Raw genomic sequence first — 16499 nt, forward strand, 5'->3', positions numbered from 1 at the left:
TGCGCGTCTCTCTGGTTTTTCCGCCTCCCTTGGTTTCCTCCCGTGGTGCCCCGCGCCCTCCTTTTCGGTCTGGTCCTGAGCAGGGTGAGTAGGCCCCGCTTCGGCCCTCGCGTTATCCGGAGCCATCCGCCTCTGAGGGGCCAGCTGAGCCCGGGGTCCGAGCTGGCCTGGTTGCCCGGGGCGGTGGGGCAAACGTTGGGCTGGGCGTTTCTTAGGCAGGGATGGAAGTCTTGTCAGAAGAGTCAACCATTCCTCCGCCCCCCTCCCCACTTGGGCCCGCTTCCTCTCGGGCCTACGTCGGCTGTTCCGGGTTGAGCCTCACTCACACGAAATGAAGTGTTGGAGGTTCTGGGATATTTCTATATATATATAATAGGATCTCGTGGACGTGGCACTCAAGTCCAAACCACGACATTCATTTATATTTCATAACAGATTGGCTAGAGGTTATTTCATGCACAGTAATTTCAAATGTTTTTGCATGAGATAAAGTTAGGGTACGTTGACCCTAATCCGAAAGCAAAGGTGCCACTGTCTCGGCCTCCCGCCTGGGCAATTTTGGAGTATTTGGGCCTTCTGGATTAGGGATAATCAACCTGTGTATCAACTGAGATAGTGGGAGATGGAGGAAAGGGGACTGCAACTATTAACAGCATGACCTGATCAAAAAGGAGGTCCGAGAAGGGGACAATCTGAATATATCAACGTTGGAAAAGACTTGGGGACAAGCCTTTAAACTCTTAAAACAGTTTGTTTATTTATTTACGAGATTTATATGCCACTCTTCTCACTCCGAAGGGGACTCAGAATGGCTTACACAATACTTATACATACAATATATTATATTATTTATTTGCGACATTTATATGCCACCCTTCTCACCCTGAAGGGGACTCAGAGCAGCTTACAAGACATATATACATAAAATATATTACATTATTAGCATAGCATAATATCAGTATTATATATTACTATATTGTACTATACCATTAGAATGTAATATTATTAGTAATATTACATGTAATATTAAATATAGAATTCATTTCATATAATTATAATATATAATGTAATGTGATACAATAGTACTACTAATAATACAATATTATATTACATTATAATATTATATATATTATATTATTAGTATAGCACAAGAGATAAGTTGGAACTGTCTTCCTGGCCCCCTCTTTCTTCACTCTGGCCCAGAGCAGCAGTTGGTGCTGGGGAGAGGAGCTCCCAGCTGATGGCAAGTTCAAGATTCAGGGTTAAATCACTGCCTTATTTTATTTATGCTCCATAAAGGAGAAAGGGACTGAACGGTTGTGCTATTATTTCTGTCTTTAATATGTTAATAGATGCATAAAGATAATTTTTCTTGAAAAGTTTTGGATCTGGCACAGTAGTCATTGTGTGCATTTTGTTCAGTTCTGAGTTAATTTCTTTATTCTTCTCATTGGGGTCAGCATCAAAATATTGCACTGTATCCTGGGAAGAGTGCTTTGGCTCAAGTGCTAGTTAGGCCTTCAGGCACGAGTTGGTTTTTGGTTTTCTCACCCTGGAACTGGAGTATAGGACAATACAGTATCTTCTAGTTGCTGTGCATTGAACTCAATTCCTTGGTCTTTGTTCATCTCCTCCAATTAGACACCAGGATGTGTGGCTGCCTAATGTTGAATTACTGGAGTGGGGAGATGATGTCCATACATTTTGTTTTACTGGTGTTAGTGAGTTTTATATGTTTTCTTTTGGTTTGGTATTTCTATAAAGGATGTTTAAAACTTGAGTCCTCAAGATGTTTTGGACTTTAGTTCCCACAATCCCTGGCCATTGCCCATGATGGCTAGATTTTCTGAGAACTAAAGTCCAGAAATATTTGAAAGTTGATAACTACTGTTCTTCAGAATATTGCTGGTTCCTTCTTATTTCTCAATTTTGGTTTCAGTTCTTAGAGGACTTACTACAATCTGAAATGCGGGTATTCCGAAATTGCTTCTGTTCTCAAGCATTTAGAAAATGGGATGCTTCTCACCTGTACTCACTGTTAGAGGGAATACAGTATTATTATTATTATTATTATTATTATTAACTTTATTTGTACCCCGCTAGCATCTCCCGGAGGACTCAATGCGGCTTACACAGGCCGAAGCCTCAAAACACAATACAATAAAAACGTAACATCACAATAACAAAGCAAATCAAACAATAAGCAAAATAAAATAACTCCACAATAACTAAGCAAATCAACATATATTATATTGGGGGAGGGAGGAGAGAACAGAGACAGTATCTCATAAGATAAGAATTTGGCCTTTCCCATTTTGGGCAGAACACTCATTTCTGTATAGTATCCCATTTGAACCTCAGTCTGTCTTTTGAAGCTATATACAAATAAGTTAGAAAAGACAGCTTTGAGAATTGGTAGGAAACCCCCATAGAAATTGTATGGCAACAGTACTAATTTTAGCACCTCTGGGCTTTCAAGTGCATGAATGAATGGGTACCCTCTGGAGATCAGGGAGCACTTGAAGATCTGGAGCCTTTAAGGAAAGTCAGTGGTGATGTAATGACAAAAAGGTTGCTGAAGTAATGTATAAGATGAGTTTTGAAGGGAGACCTGTAATAAGCACTGACAAAATGCAGTCTCATTTGAGAGGACTTTTGCTATTTAGTAAGATTTTCATCAGCTTTGGAGTAGATCCTTCTCATCAGGCAGGAGGAATCTGCTGGTATTGTTCCATTCATTCAATGGTGGCTTTATTTCCTCTTTAGGGATGCTTGCAGAAAATTTGGGAAAGATCTAATAATGCGCCTGATGACACTTGGGGAATGGTGCTTCTTTAAATTAGTGGACTGTGCTATATTGTGCGTTCTTTATATTAGTGGACTGTGCTATGTTGTGCACTTTAAATGTTCTCTTGTCTGATATAGATGGCCCCCGCAAAGAAAAGTGGCGAAAAGAAGAAAGGGCGATCAGCCATCAATGAGGTGGTTACTCGGGAATATACTATAAACATTCACAAACGGATCCATGGCGTGTAAGAAGCTTTTCTTTTCCCCCCGTGTTTATGTTTCTTGTGCATTTGTGTGCTGATCTGAGGGATTGCTGAAGATTGGCACAAGATATGTTTACATTGGATTTTTAATTCACTTCCCACCTGCATCTCTGTGAAGGCATTATCCATATTGTTTTCTGCTGAGGAAGGCTTTTCCTATAGAGCACCCTGCAAGATGGTGGTTTTTATATGCAAAAAGAAATTCATTTCTTTTACGTTAATATAGACTAGGAACTGCCAACAGAGTTTTAAAAAATTGTTGAGGTACCTGACCCCCAGCAAAAGTAGCTAAAATGTGTAAGGGAAGAAACAACAACTGCTGGAAATGTAAAGAACAGGAAGGAACTTTTTCCACTTGTGGTGGTCCTGTAAAAAAGCAAAATGATTCTGGGCCAAGATGCAAAAATGCTGCAAGAAAATTTTCATTCAAAGATACAATTGGAGCCCGAATTATTTTTTATTGGTAATATCAAATAACCAGAAGAATTACTAATTTATAAAGTATTACACTACATGATTATAGCAGCAAGAATAGTATATGCACAGTTCTGGAAGAAGGCAACCCTCCCAACAATAGAAGAATGGATAGTTAAAGACTTTAAAATAACAGAAATGGGCAAATTAGCAATTATGAAGGAAGGAAGAACACACAAAAAAACTATTATCAAGGACTGGGAACCATTTCTAAACTATGTTTTAAAAAAGGAGGAAGGGAAAGTTTTTATAGACGGCTTCATAGTTTAACCTGTTCAGAATCTGTGTAGGGAATCTTATCAATAATAAATACCATGCCAGAAGGAAAATTAGAAAAACAATGTAACAGGAAGGAAGAACAGAATTATATATGAATGTCTCCAATCCAAGGGACGGGAAGTCACTAAATTGGGGAAGGTTGGAGAAGGGGGAAGAGCATAACCAAACAGGAATATTGTATAGATGTTTGGAAGTATTGCATTGGTTCATGCATATATACATGTATATAAATCTTTTTCACTGTTTTGAATTTGTAAATTGAAAATAAAAAGCATGGTAAAAAATGGTTCACAAGAGTAGGCAGCATGGTTGCTGTCAAGTCTTTTGGTCTGAATCTCCCATAATCCCTGCTCATTGGCCTTGCTGGCAGGGATGATGGGCCCTGTAGTACATCTGGAGGACATCCTGATGCTTATCTTTCACCTAATGAGCTACATGACTTGTGTTTGCAAGCTTTTGAAAGAGTATTTGAGAAAAGGAAGGAAAAGGACTTCCTTAGCGGCACAGGCTGTTCCTAGTCCTGCTTTTATGGCCCTGTTTTTAAGTGTTCGTGGCACCAAACTATGTGACTTAAAAAGCATATGTTTGGGTAAACGCCTTAAAAACAAAATACAGTGTTTGTTCATTTTGGCGGTGGTACAAGCAAAAAGACTGATAACTAACATGTAAGACTTTGTATTACAAATAAATATAAATACTAAGGATTTGTAATACTGGGATAAGAAAGATAAAAATATTTTGAATACAGAGTTGTTTCCTTGTGTTTGGACTCCATTGGATGAGGATGTAAGGCTGCTTTTAAATTCACGACTCACTGACTAGTCTGTGTAGGATAATATTTTTAAGCTGTTGGCACTTGACATCAAGAGGAAAAGAGGAAGTAGGCTTTCTCGTGTACTGTTGATGGACAGTGGAACAGATTCAGCATCTTTCCTGTTTATAACAGGCTATTTGGAGTTCATACTCATCACAATGCTGAGCAGGAAAAAGGAGTAATTTAACAGTGATGTGACTGGGAACAGCAGAAGAAATTAAAAGTAATGAAGTGACTGGAGACTCCATTGCTTTCAATTTGTGGCCCACTTGTGTCTGAAATGCATTTATTTGGAGACAAATAACTTCACTTCCTCAAAAGCAAGAGTAGAAGAGTCTATCTTTGGGGATGCTGAGTGGGCTGAGACTGCTTGCTCTCTCTCCTTGTGTCTGTACCTCAGAGAGTGGGGGAAAGGTTCAAATGCAGAGAAGACCAGACAGTAGCTACCTTGATTCCCAGCCTAATGCATTTCCCAGACTGCTGAAAATGTGGCTTTTGGAAGCAGTCTGGTTTATGGGACTCCAGATTGGCACCCAGAGATTTAGGACTGGCAACACCACTGTTTACAAAAACTGTGACACTGATTCTTAACCTGTCCTCCACCTTATTGTTGAAACTTATTTTTCTAGAATGGTAGTATCTTTGCTTTTCTGTTGTTGTATATTGTTCCCTTTTTTGAGCTATATGTACAAATATGGGCTCCTCGGGTTTTAAAGCTGTTTTGTCTCACCTAATTCATATTTTTGCATTTAGGGGCTTCAAAAAGCGGGCACCTCGTGCTCTAAAGGAGATCCGTAAATTTGCAATGAAAGAAATGGGGACTCCAGATGTACGCATTGACACCCGCTTAAACAAAGCTGTCTGGGCAAAAGGAATAAGGTATATTTTAGACAGTTCAGAACAAACTTACTTCCTTTGCTGATGGAAAAGGAAGCTATTGCTAAAAATCTCATTCTGAGAACTGTTATATTGATATACATACTAAAGTTATTGCAAAAGATACAAATGTCATTGTAATATATCTGAATCCTAATTGAGTTGTGTCAAACAAATTGGTATAAATTTTGGGGCTGAGCTGTAAGTTTTTTCCCAGTCTTAACAGTTCTGCAAACCTTTTTTTTAAAATGCTGATTCAAATGTTTGGGCATTATTTCTTCATTTTCAATGCACAAACAAACTGCCAAGACTAAAACAAGTGGAATATGGCACTAAATAGTAATAGTGATTATTACTATTATTACACCTTGGAATATTTACTTCCAATGATTCTGGATTCAGTTGTCTACCAATGGTTCTCAACATTTGGTCTTCCACTTGTTTTGGACTTCAATTCCCAGAAACCCCATCTAGCTTACCAACTGTTAGGAATTGTGGGAGCTGAATTCCAAAAACACTTGGAAAACCAAAGGTTGGGAACCACTGGCTAGACTAACCATTTTGTTCCTCACTGTAGATTGTTTGCATGGTTGAAGTATTTTAAACATCAGAGGACTGTTTTCAAAGTAATCAAGTACTAAATGGTAATATTCATAGTTAATGTTTTACAGATATAAATCTCATGAGTAATTCAAGACTTTTGAGTTTTTCTTAGTTCTGAAGAATAGCTTGAGAAATTTTTCTGCATTAGCATTACAAAATTGGAATTCTGTATTCACTGTTAATTGCTGGCTTAAGCAAGTAAATATTAAATGCAATCACATTTACAAATATTTTGTAGGAACGTTCCTTATCGCATCCGTGTGCGTTTGTCTCGAAAACGCAATGAAGATGAAGATTCACCCAATAAACTGTACACACTGGTTACGTACGTGCCCGTGACCACTTTCAAAAGTAAGTGACTTTTGTTGTAGTTGTTGTTGAATAATGGAGGAAAATTTGAAGTTTCTGCTGTGTGGGCTGTATTTTACTAGTCTCTTTAGCGTTTATCTGTGTATGGAATCTGAAGCTGATGTTTGCTAACTTCAGATTGGTATATTCAACTATTTACACAAGTTCCCTTTTTTTCTTTTTCTTATTCACAGGTCTACAGACGGTCAATGTGGATGAAAACTAAACTTTTATAACAATAAAAATTGTAAAAGTGATCCTAACAAGTTTCTTGGTGAAAGTACCTATTTTTGAGGGCTCATGTACCACAGTTCACAGATTGGCAGTATTGTTTGAAATAGTTTGAAGTCAGAACATGTAATTTCACATGATTTGAAGGTACTTTTTCTGATACTTTTGGACCTGGACCAAACTTGGCATAAATACTCAATATGGCCAAATGTGAACACTGGTGGAGGTTGGGGAAAATAACATTAACATTTGTGAATTGTAATTGCTGGGATTTTTAGTTCACCTACAATCAAAAGAGCATTCAGAATCCCACCAACAATAGAATTGGGACAAACCTCCCTCACAGAATCCCCATGATCAACATAAAATACTGTGTTTTCTGATGGTCTTTGGTGACCCTGACACCCTCTCACAACCCCCCCCCCCTCCCGGTCCTGACCCGTAGGTTGAGAAATGCTACTTTAATGTGATATTTCAAAACTCTTCTTGCTCAGTAGTTTCCAGGAAAATATTGACATGTTAGTGTTGCTGCATGCATACAATCTTGATTGAAGTGGCTTTGGGGTGGGGGAGATGAGAAGGGCAGATAGTTGGGTAGCCTTTCTTATAAAACACGTCCACTACTACTTGCTGGGATGCATGCCTTCAGATAGCAAAGATTTCTTAGTTTTTGCACTGGGAAGTGAGGGGTGAGTCCCTGCCAAACAGCTTCCTGGCAGAGCACTGCTGTGGGAGCTGCTTGCTGAGAACAAGCGGTCAGGGGTTAATCAGGCTGTTTCCTTGCCATTGATCACATTAATTTCTGATGTCCAAGCCAACAAATCTCCAGTGGAGCTCTGCTAGGAAAAATAATGGGGCTAGTTGAATTTACAGGTAGGTGTGGGCTGAATAACCTGAATTGTAACTGGATTTGGGGGGGGGGGGGTAGTTTAGAGAAGCCCCTGGTCAAAGGAAGTAAATGCTGTCTAAGAGGGGAGGGAAGACGGTACTAATAATGCTGTGACTCCACTTCTGCCTGACAGCAGGACAGTTAATTTCATGGAAGCTCCAGTGATTAAGAAAATAAATGTTCCACCACAAACAACACTGGATTAATGAAAACATTGATCAAGAGAGTAATTCAGAGGTGCAAACAACAGATGCAAAAGAGGTTTTTTTTAATTGAAAAGTGCACACACTCATAATAGACATGAAAAGCACCCTCCATCTACATTGAACAGAGCAAGACCTACAAACCTTGAGTCAAATATATTAAGTTTCAATTACCAGCATTGAAACGTCTTCAGTATTAGTGCAAAAAAGACAATCATACATAAAATTTGCAGACAGTAGCCAAAGATGACAATAAGGGTGGTTTTGTTTGTAGAACCAGTTAACACATTTACAGTATCCTCAAAGGGAAAATGTTTTCTTTTACAGTTACATTCAAGAAGAAAACCATAGTGTCAGAACATTTTGGCTTTAAAGTTCAACTGCATTTATCAGACCACCAAGGCATCAAAAAGGTCTAATACACACAACATTTCAAAATGTGCTTTGGTGAAACATAGGCATTCTCCTGGACATTTGTCAATTTACACTTAGCTGTTCCGTCTCACCCCGTGAGAGCTGACTTGTGCCATTTGTTCTCAAACTATATTGAGCTAGCTTTGCATTATCCAATTTTGGTTTCAGTTCTAAAGATTTTTCAAAGAAGTTGACCAGAGACTGTTCAGTTAATAGGGATGCCAAGATGTGTTCAAAAGAAATATTCCAGTCCCCTTCGGCCATTGACAAGGGTACATTTTTAGGGGTCTTCACAGTGTCGGTAAAAACCACATCTTGATCTGAGGTAGAGGCCTCCGCCTGGAAGTCCTCCGGAAAATCATCTGAGCCTGAGCTTGTGCTTCTTTGACCCACTTCTCCAATCTGAAGTAGCAGAGTAGTCACTGTAGCAATGGCTTGATACAACTCATTTTCCTCTGGATCTTCATGAAACATGCTGTACAAAGTCTTGCAGAACTGGATGAACTCTCGCTAGAAAAACAAAAGAGAATATTTAGGAAGGAGTATGTTACATAGAGTTTTCATGAAAGAGGAGGATTCTTCCATTCCATAGGATTATTCCACGGGAGGATTATTCCATAGGTTTTGTAGCATGTGGCCATATTTGTCCTGCCCATCTTTTTGCTGCCCTTGGAACTGCAACACCTGAAAAACAGATGAAGTTCTAGTTTTTGTTTTTGGGGAGTGACTAATATGAATTGTTTCCAGGATTATTAGTTTGCTCAGCTCTGCTCTACTAGCCCCAAAATGGTCACACAAACTATCTTAATACTAATAGAAATTATGCTGATAATGATTTCATTAGTTGGTGAATGTCTACGCACCTTTCCCTGCCTGCCTTTGTGGGAGATCAAAGAATCACCTGAAGGCGATTTTACTTTCACGTGGAAATAGAGGTTCACTAAAATCCCTGTGTGCTTCCTGCAGTGTGAAATTGAAGTGATGGGTGTCCCTGCTATTGCCTTTCAGAAAAAAAGTCTGCTACTTTTCTTACAGTATAGAAATACAACCTAAAATGAACGACAGGTTCAACAAGTCTAGTTGTTGCTTTCTGCTAAAATCTCCTATTAGTCTCTTCAAGCAAGAACTACCTGTTAAACAAAACACAGTTACATCCATACCAGGTACTACATATCTGTACAAAGAACTGTATGTTTTGCAGTCCATGATCTCTCACCTGGCTCATTTTTGGTAGTTCTTTTTCTGCCTTTTTATCTTTTTCTTTGGCTAAGTCTTTGAGCATCTGCTTCAACTGCTTCTGATAATCTATGGTGTCACCTGTTTAAAAAGATAAAATTAAGGTACAATCCATGGCAAGATACAAAGCTGTGAGTTCTGAACAAGAAAACAGAAGATCAAGCTGGGTAATATCCCCTCCTGTTGTTACCCAACAACTGCCTCTAACAGTCTTAGAGAACACTAGGATTTGCTTAATTCCTTTTTGAAGTCAACTAAATTGGTGGCCACCACTATCTTGTGGAAGGCACCCCTAGTGGTGCAATGGGTTAAACCCTTGTGCCAGCAGGACTGCTGACTGACAGGTCAGCGGTTTGAATCCAGGGAGAGTGGGCTGAGCTCCCTTTGTCAGCTCCAGCTCCCCAGGCGTTCCCCTGGGCAACGTCCTTGCAGATGGCCAATTCTCTCACACCAGAAGCAACTTGCAGTTCCTCAAGTCATTCCTCACATGAAAAAAAATCACGTGGAAGCAAATTCAACAAGTTAAGAAAATTAAGCAAATTGTTCTTAAATGAGCACCTAAAAATCAGATAGCTTACCATTAGATTTCCCAATTACTAGTGGTCTTGAGGTTGACAACAAAGGATTCCTTAGGGGTGACTGGCTGTCTCTGTCATCTTCTGTGAGTGCTATAAAAACAAACTAACTTTATTTATGATCACAGAATTACACCATACCCAAACCAGCTTTAGCAATTATTGGAGGAGATCAGTATTCTGTTGCTTCCACATTTGGTTCCAAACTTATTTTTTTATTGTCAAAGGCTTTCATGGCCTGAATCACTGGATTGTTGTAGGTTTTTTCGGGCTATGTGGCCATGTTCTAGAGGCATTCTCTCCTGACGTTTCGCCTGCATCTGTGGCAAGCATCCTCAGAGGTTGTGAGACCTCACGACCTCTGAGGATGCTTGCCATAGATGCAGGCGAAACGTCAGGAGAGAATACCTCTAGAACATGGCCATATAGCCTGAAAAACCTATAACAACCTTATTTTTTATTTCTATCTATCTAGGTCCAGACTGAAAAGGTTATACTGGGATTGTCATGTTTTTAGCTGCAGTTATAGCCCCTAGGCTGGGAAGAAAACGAGAAGAAGTTTATGGGCTTCACGAAGAGAAAGGTGCTGCTGAGAGGATTGCAAGCTACCCAAATTGGACAATTCTGTATAAAAATGGCAATATACATTATGGCTTGCCAAATGCAAGCTAAACTAAAACAAAATGTACTGTAAGGTATATATATACAAGAAAGTCATGTGTTGACATAAACTAGGCAATACAAAATGAAAATTCTTACCAGGAGGAATGTGCAGCTTGTACAACAGTTTTATTTTTTCATTCATTTCTCCATTGTACATTGTATCTGAAAGAGAAAAGGTACCAGAGACTTGACCTTCCTTTTATCATTTCTCACTATACAAAACAGTGAAGGAAAACAATGTTATACAAAGCTTTCTAAAACTGAAATGTTCATAGGTTTTTGGGTTTTGTGTGTCAGGAGTGACTTAACTGCAAGTCGCTTCTGGTGTGAGAGAACTGGCTATCTAAGTCAGGAGTGACTTAACTGCAAGTCGCTTCTGGTGTGAGAGAACTGGCTATCTGCAAGGATGTTACCCAGGGGAAGCCCGGATGTTTGATGTTTTACCATCCTTGTGGGAGGCTTCTCTCATGTCCCCACATGAAGAGCTGGAGCTGACAAAGGGAGCTCAATCTGCCGGCACAAGGGTTTAACCCATTGCGCCACCAGGGACTCCATAAGTTAATTACTAATTCTTTTGTGTTTAAAAGAATTAAAAGGTAACTTTAATGAGTGACACTTGACTGTAAGCCTTGAGGTGGTAGTATCTTTCCCAAGTTTCTATTCAAGTTGGAAAAGCAAACTAAAAGGGTAACAGTGGATAAGTGCTTCACAGTGCCAAATGAAATGACACCCTGTAGACTTTAGAAGATCAATTCTAGCTATGTGCAGCTATCAGTAGGAAAAGCAACTTTATGATTCCTAGTGGCCAAATTACCCAAAGAAGCACACAGTGATGAAACCCATATGCAGCAGTATATCCCCTTCTGAAAATTCCCCATAGTTACCTAAACACCCAGCAAAAGCTTTGAATTCAATCAGGTGATCCATGTTTTCATCCAGGAGCCGGAACAGTCTTTCTGCTACAACCTCGGTATGTTCTCCACATGTCCAGGGTGACACAAGCTTATAAAGGTTTGTGAATTGATGACAGTCAATCCTATATTGCTCAGCATAAGGTCTGCTGGGGTCATGGCGTTGAATTACCACCGCACTATTCCATTCCCAATAGCAGCTTATTAAATGTTCTTTCTAAATTTTTTGAAAATACAAATTTAGAAAGAAAACATCTGTTGCAGAGCAAATATTTAAATCCAAGTTAAAACAGCATATTAACACAAGCACATAATAATGTATACTGTCAGGGTTGTTTACTATGTAATGAACATAGGAAAATAAGTGTTGGTCCTTTTCATATTTGTAGAGTTTAGGGCAGGCATGGATAAACTTGGGCCCTCCAGGTATTTTGGGCTTCAACTCCCACAGTGTGGTTATGACGTGTCAAGCAAATTTTAGTAGGACACCAGAAAATAAATAAAGGTTGCTTACCTGTAACAGTATTTCTTCGAGTGTCTATCCGTGAAATTCACACCTATGGGTTCTCCTGTGCGCATGTGCAGCAATCCGGAACTTCTAGAATTTTTAATGAATTTTTAAATGATTATTTAAAGAATAAACATAAGCCCCGCCCACTCTCCGCCCCCCCCCCCCCGGTATATCAGCCCCCGCGGGCGTCTGAGAGGTAGTTCCCCCAGCGCCAAATAGAAGCTTAATGGAGGCATGACAGAGGGGAGGATGGGCGGGTTGTGTGAATTTCACGGATAGACACTCGAAGAAATACGGTTACAGGTAAGCAACCTTTATTTTTTCTTCGTGTCTTCCATGAAATGCACACCTATGGGTGAATAGCAAGCTACTGACCTGGAGGTGGGTCATGCCACACAGGAAAACAGTACAGCTCTGCCGAAGGCTGCATCCTTCTTGGCCAATACATCCGGTTTGTAGTGTGATGCAAACGTGGACGGTGTGGACCACGTTGCCGCTCTACAGATCTGGTCAAGCGGAACTCCACGCAAAAAGGCTTGGGAGGTGGAGAGTGATCTGGTTGAGTGGGCCACCACGCGAGATGGTGGTTGCTTTCCTGCCAATTGGTAGGCTAGTCGGATCGTCGAAACGATCCAAGAGGCTATGCCCTGGGAAGAGACAGGGTGCCCCATCATGTCTTTCCTGTATTTTAAAAAGAGCCTTGGGGATTTCCTATGAGGGGATGTCCTATGCAAATAGAATGAAATGGCCCTCTTAACATCCAATGAATGGAGGGCCACCTCAAGTGGAGACGATGGATTCGGGAAGAACGCTGGTAGTATGATGTCTTGAGACATGTGGAAGTGAGAGACTACTTTAGTTAAGAAAGTGACATCGGTACGAAGGACAACCTTGTCATCGTGGAACCTCACGTACGGTGGGTCCGATCTGAGGGCCGTGAGTTCACTGGCTCTTCTGGCCGAGGTGATAGCCACCAGGAATGCTGTTTTCCAAGAGAGGTGAGATATGTCATTGGAGGCCATGGGCTCAAAAGGCGGCTTTGATAGCTGGGATAGCACCAGCTCTAGGCTCCATTGTGGGGGAGGGGGGGCGACAGGCGGGTGGATATTTTTGTATCCTTTTAAAAACAATTGAACCAAATGATCTTGAAAAAGGGACGGCAAGCCACGTTTTCTTCTAAAGGATGATATAGCAGCTAGGTAGCACTTAACTGAAGAGAGGGAAAAACCTTTATTAGAAAGGTGGACTAGGAAGTCTAGCACTATGGAGACGGGAGCTGTAGAAGGGTTGTGTCCAACTGATTTTGTGAATGTCGTGAATAATGACCACTTATAGGCATAAGACTTTGTGGTGGATGGTTTATGAGCAGCGAGGAGTATGCGTGATACCTCCTCTGATAGATTCATTGTGGTCTGATCCTCCATGCCGTTAAGCGGAGGGAGGGGAGGTCTGGGTGGAGAACGAGCCCGTTCTCCACCGTGAGGAGGTCTGGCAAGGGATCCAGATGGAAGTATTCCGTGTTGGAAATTTGGAGGAGTGTGGCAAACCAATGTTGGCGTGGCCACCAAGGGGCGATCAGGATGCAATCCAAGTTGTCCTGAATTATCTTGGCTATGACTGGGGATAGGAGAGGGAGGGGTGGAAAAATGTAGATGAAGTTCAGTGTCCATTGGAAGAGGAAGGCGTCCCCAAGACAACCTGGGGATGCGTGAGGGAGGAGTCTTGCGCAGTATGTTGGGCAGTGGGTGTTCATTGGGGACGCGAACAGATCTATTGCGGGCGTCCCCCATTTGTGTGTGATGGCTTGGAATTGGGACATGTGGAGATGCCATTTGTGGTTGTTCTTTGATGTTCTGCTTAGTGAATCTGCCAATGTGTTGTCTTGGCCCGGTAGGTGGATGGCCGAGAGGAGGATGTTTTTCTGAATGCACCATTCCCAGATGCGAGTTGAGATTGACGTCAGTGTTTGGGATCGAGTTCCCCCCTGTTTGTTGATGTAATATTTGACTGCAGTATTGTCTGTTACTATTTGGACTATATGGTTGGAGGTGATGCGGGCGAAGGCTCGAAGGGCCTTCTCCACCGCCATCATTTCTAGTGCATTTATGTGGAAGCAGCGCTCCTGAGGGAGCCAGTGACCGCTGATTTTGAATCCCTTGAGATGTGCTCCCCAGCCTGAGTTGGAGGCGTCCGTTGTCAGGGACATGGATGGATGTGGTTGTATGAATGGCATGCCTAGGCGAACATTGTGTACTCTTGTCCACCATGTGAGGGAGCGTAGCACCACGTGTGGAGGGTGGAGGATTCGGGACTGTGGATCGTGGAGGGGGTCGAAAGTTCTGATGAACCAGTTCTGCAGAGGCCTCATCCGAAGCCGGGCAAAGGGGGTTACGCTGGTGGTAGATGCCATATGGCCAAGTATAGATTGGATGGCCCAGGCCGAGGCCTGTTGTGTTTGGATGAGTGAAAGAATAGCTTGTTGGAGTTTCAAAAAGCGGTCCTCTGGGAGGAAGGCTCTTTGGAGTCTGGAGTCTATGATGGCTCCTATGAATTGGATGCGTTGTGTTGGTTGAAGATGCGATTTTTCGTGGTTCACCACTAAGCCGAGATCCTGTAAAAGAGATAAGGTGTAGTGAATATCTGTGCATAATTGAGACTTTGAAGTCGAGGCCAACATCCAGTCATCCAGGTACGGGAAAACTGTTATGCCTTGTTGGCGGAGGTGTGCGGCTATGACCGCCATGCATTTTGTAAACACCCTGGGGGCGGTGGACAAGCCAAAAGGTAGAGAATTAAACGAAAAATGGTAATTTTGGACCGTGAAGGTAAGAAACCTTCGGTGGGAGTGTCTAATTGAGATGTTGAAGTATGCATCTCATAGGTCAACTGTTGCTAACCATGCCCCTTCGGGAATGAAGGGAAGAATGTTGGGAAGAGTGACCATGCGAAATCTGCGTGGGGTGATGAAGGTGTTGAGTTTGCGGAGGTCCAAAATGGGCCGTAGTCCGCCATCTTTTTTCTCTATGAGAAAGTAATGAGAATAGAAGCAGATGTTAGATGTGTGTGAAGGTATGGAGGAGATTGCTCCTTTAATGAGCAAGGAGTGAACCTCGTCCCATATGGTCTGGGAGGGTTGTGTGATGATGACTTTCCCAACAGGTGGGTAGTCATCAAACTCAATTGCATAACCTCTATCAATTATATCAAGGACCCAAGTGTCTGTGGTTATGGATTGCCACTGTGGGAGGAATGAATGTAGTCTATTGAGGTAAGTGAGGTGTTGGGTGGTTGGAGGGGGAGGGAAGGATATGCTAAAAACGTCTTTTGTTGTTGTTTGGGGGTCTGGTACCACGGTACTGACCTCTTGAGGGAAGTGGAGGGCGTCTCGTAGCTGCAGTGGGCGCATATGGTCGTTGTCGTCCTCTGTAGAATGAGGTGTTGTAAGGTTTGTTATAAAAGTGGGGGCGATAATAGTAGGAGCCCCAGCGCTGTCGTTGGTAAGTGTACGGTTGTTGGTCATATTTGTACACTGTTTGTTTCATCTCATGAGAGTGTTTTAGTTGTGAGTCAGTCTCAGGGTTGAATAGGCCTGCCTCATCCATAGGGAGGTCCTCAATGAGAGAACGTTGAGATTGAGAAAGGATAGCAGCTCTAAGCCATGCATGACGACGAAGGGCTACTGATCCTGCAATTAGTTTCCCAGAATTATCAGCAGTGTTTCTTGCTAGGTCTTTTTGCAGTTTGGCTAAGAGAAGGGCTTCTTGTTGGAAAGCCTTAGCCAGTGGTTGCTCAGTTGGTGGTAAGAGTTCTAGGTATGGGGATATCTTGTTCCAGAGTAAAGTCTGGTAAACACTCATGTAAACCCCATAATGGGCCATGCGTGCAAAAAGGCATGCTGAGGAATAGAATTTTTTGGCCATAGCGTCTAGCTTCCTCCCTTCTTTGTCAGAGGGGGCTGCTTGGTTTCTTTGGATAGGTTTTGGTTGAGCATCGGTCACCACAGAGTTTGCCTTAGGCATCTTAGAGAGCCATGAGGCTGTGGAAAGATCAATACGGTATAAATTTTCTGCTCTTTTAGGGGTTGCTGGAACCAAGGCTGGGGCAACTCCTGTATTTTTTAGAATTTTCAAGAGAAATGGAAGTGTGGGCAACACAGTAGATGTAGGTGTTTGTTGTTCAGTGGATGTAAAACATTGATCTGACACAGTATCTGAAGGTTCAGGAGTGGCAAGGTTTAGGGCTTTGGCAAGTCTTATTAACAGAGCTGAGAATTTTTTAAAATCTTCTAAATGTTGAGGGGAAGGGTCAGGGTCTGGTTGGGGATCTTGAATGACTGGTGTGTCATCTGTGGACTCCAAATCGATTGTATCTGTTTCTATTTGGGGGGGCATGGTAGGTTCCAAAGTAAAGCCCTGGGGATCC

At 41.7% G+C, this 16499-nt stretch overlaps 2 protein-coding genes across 4 annotated transcripts in view; one reads left to right on the top strand and one right to left on the bottom strand.

The window, feature by feature from the left end:
- Nucleotides 1-6710, top strand: RPL31 (ribosomal protein L31). Its single transcript, XM_060769761.2, has 5 exons — nt 1-84; nt 2926-3032; nt 5371-5496; nt 6335-6447; nt 6639-6710. The coding sequence occupies exons 2-5, from the start codon at nt 2926-2928 to the stop codon at nt 6668-6670; spliced, it is 378 nt and encodes a 125-aa protein (XP_060625744.1). The 5' UTR covers nt 1-84; the 3' UTR covers nt 6671-6710.
- A 1105-nt stretch (nt 6711-7815) lies between these two features.
- The window catches only part of TBC1D8 (TBC1 domain family member 8), a 60745-nt gene continuing 52061 nt past the window's right edge, over nt 7816-16499 (bottom strand). For 2 of the 3 annotated variants that reach the window (XM_060769758.2, XM_060769756.2), the window contains exons 16-20: nt 11540-11783; nt 10752-10817; nt 9996-10085; nt 9398-9498; nt 7816-8691 (exon numbers count right to left, since the gene is read on the bottom strand). In XM_060769758.2, coding sequence (XP_060625741.2) covers nt 8245-8691; nt 9398-9498; nt 9996-10085; nt 10752-10817; nt 11540-11783 — 948 coding nt within the window. In that variant the 3' untranslated portion in view covers nt 7816-8244. The other variant, XM_060769757.2, reaches the window with a different exon arrangement.

The sequence above is a fragment of the Anolis sagrei genome, chromosome 3 (assembly GCF_037176765.1).
Source record: "Anolis sagrei isolate rAnoSag1 chromosome 3, rAnoSag1.mat, whole genome shotgun sequence".
In the NCBI taxonomy this organism is placed as follows: Eukaryota; Metazoa; Chordata; class Lepidosauria; order Squamata; family Dactyloidae; genus Anolis; species Anolis sagrei.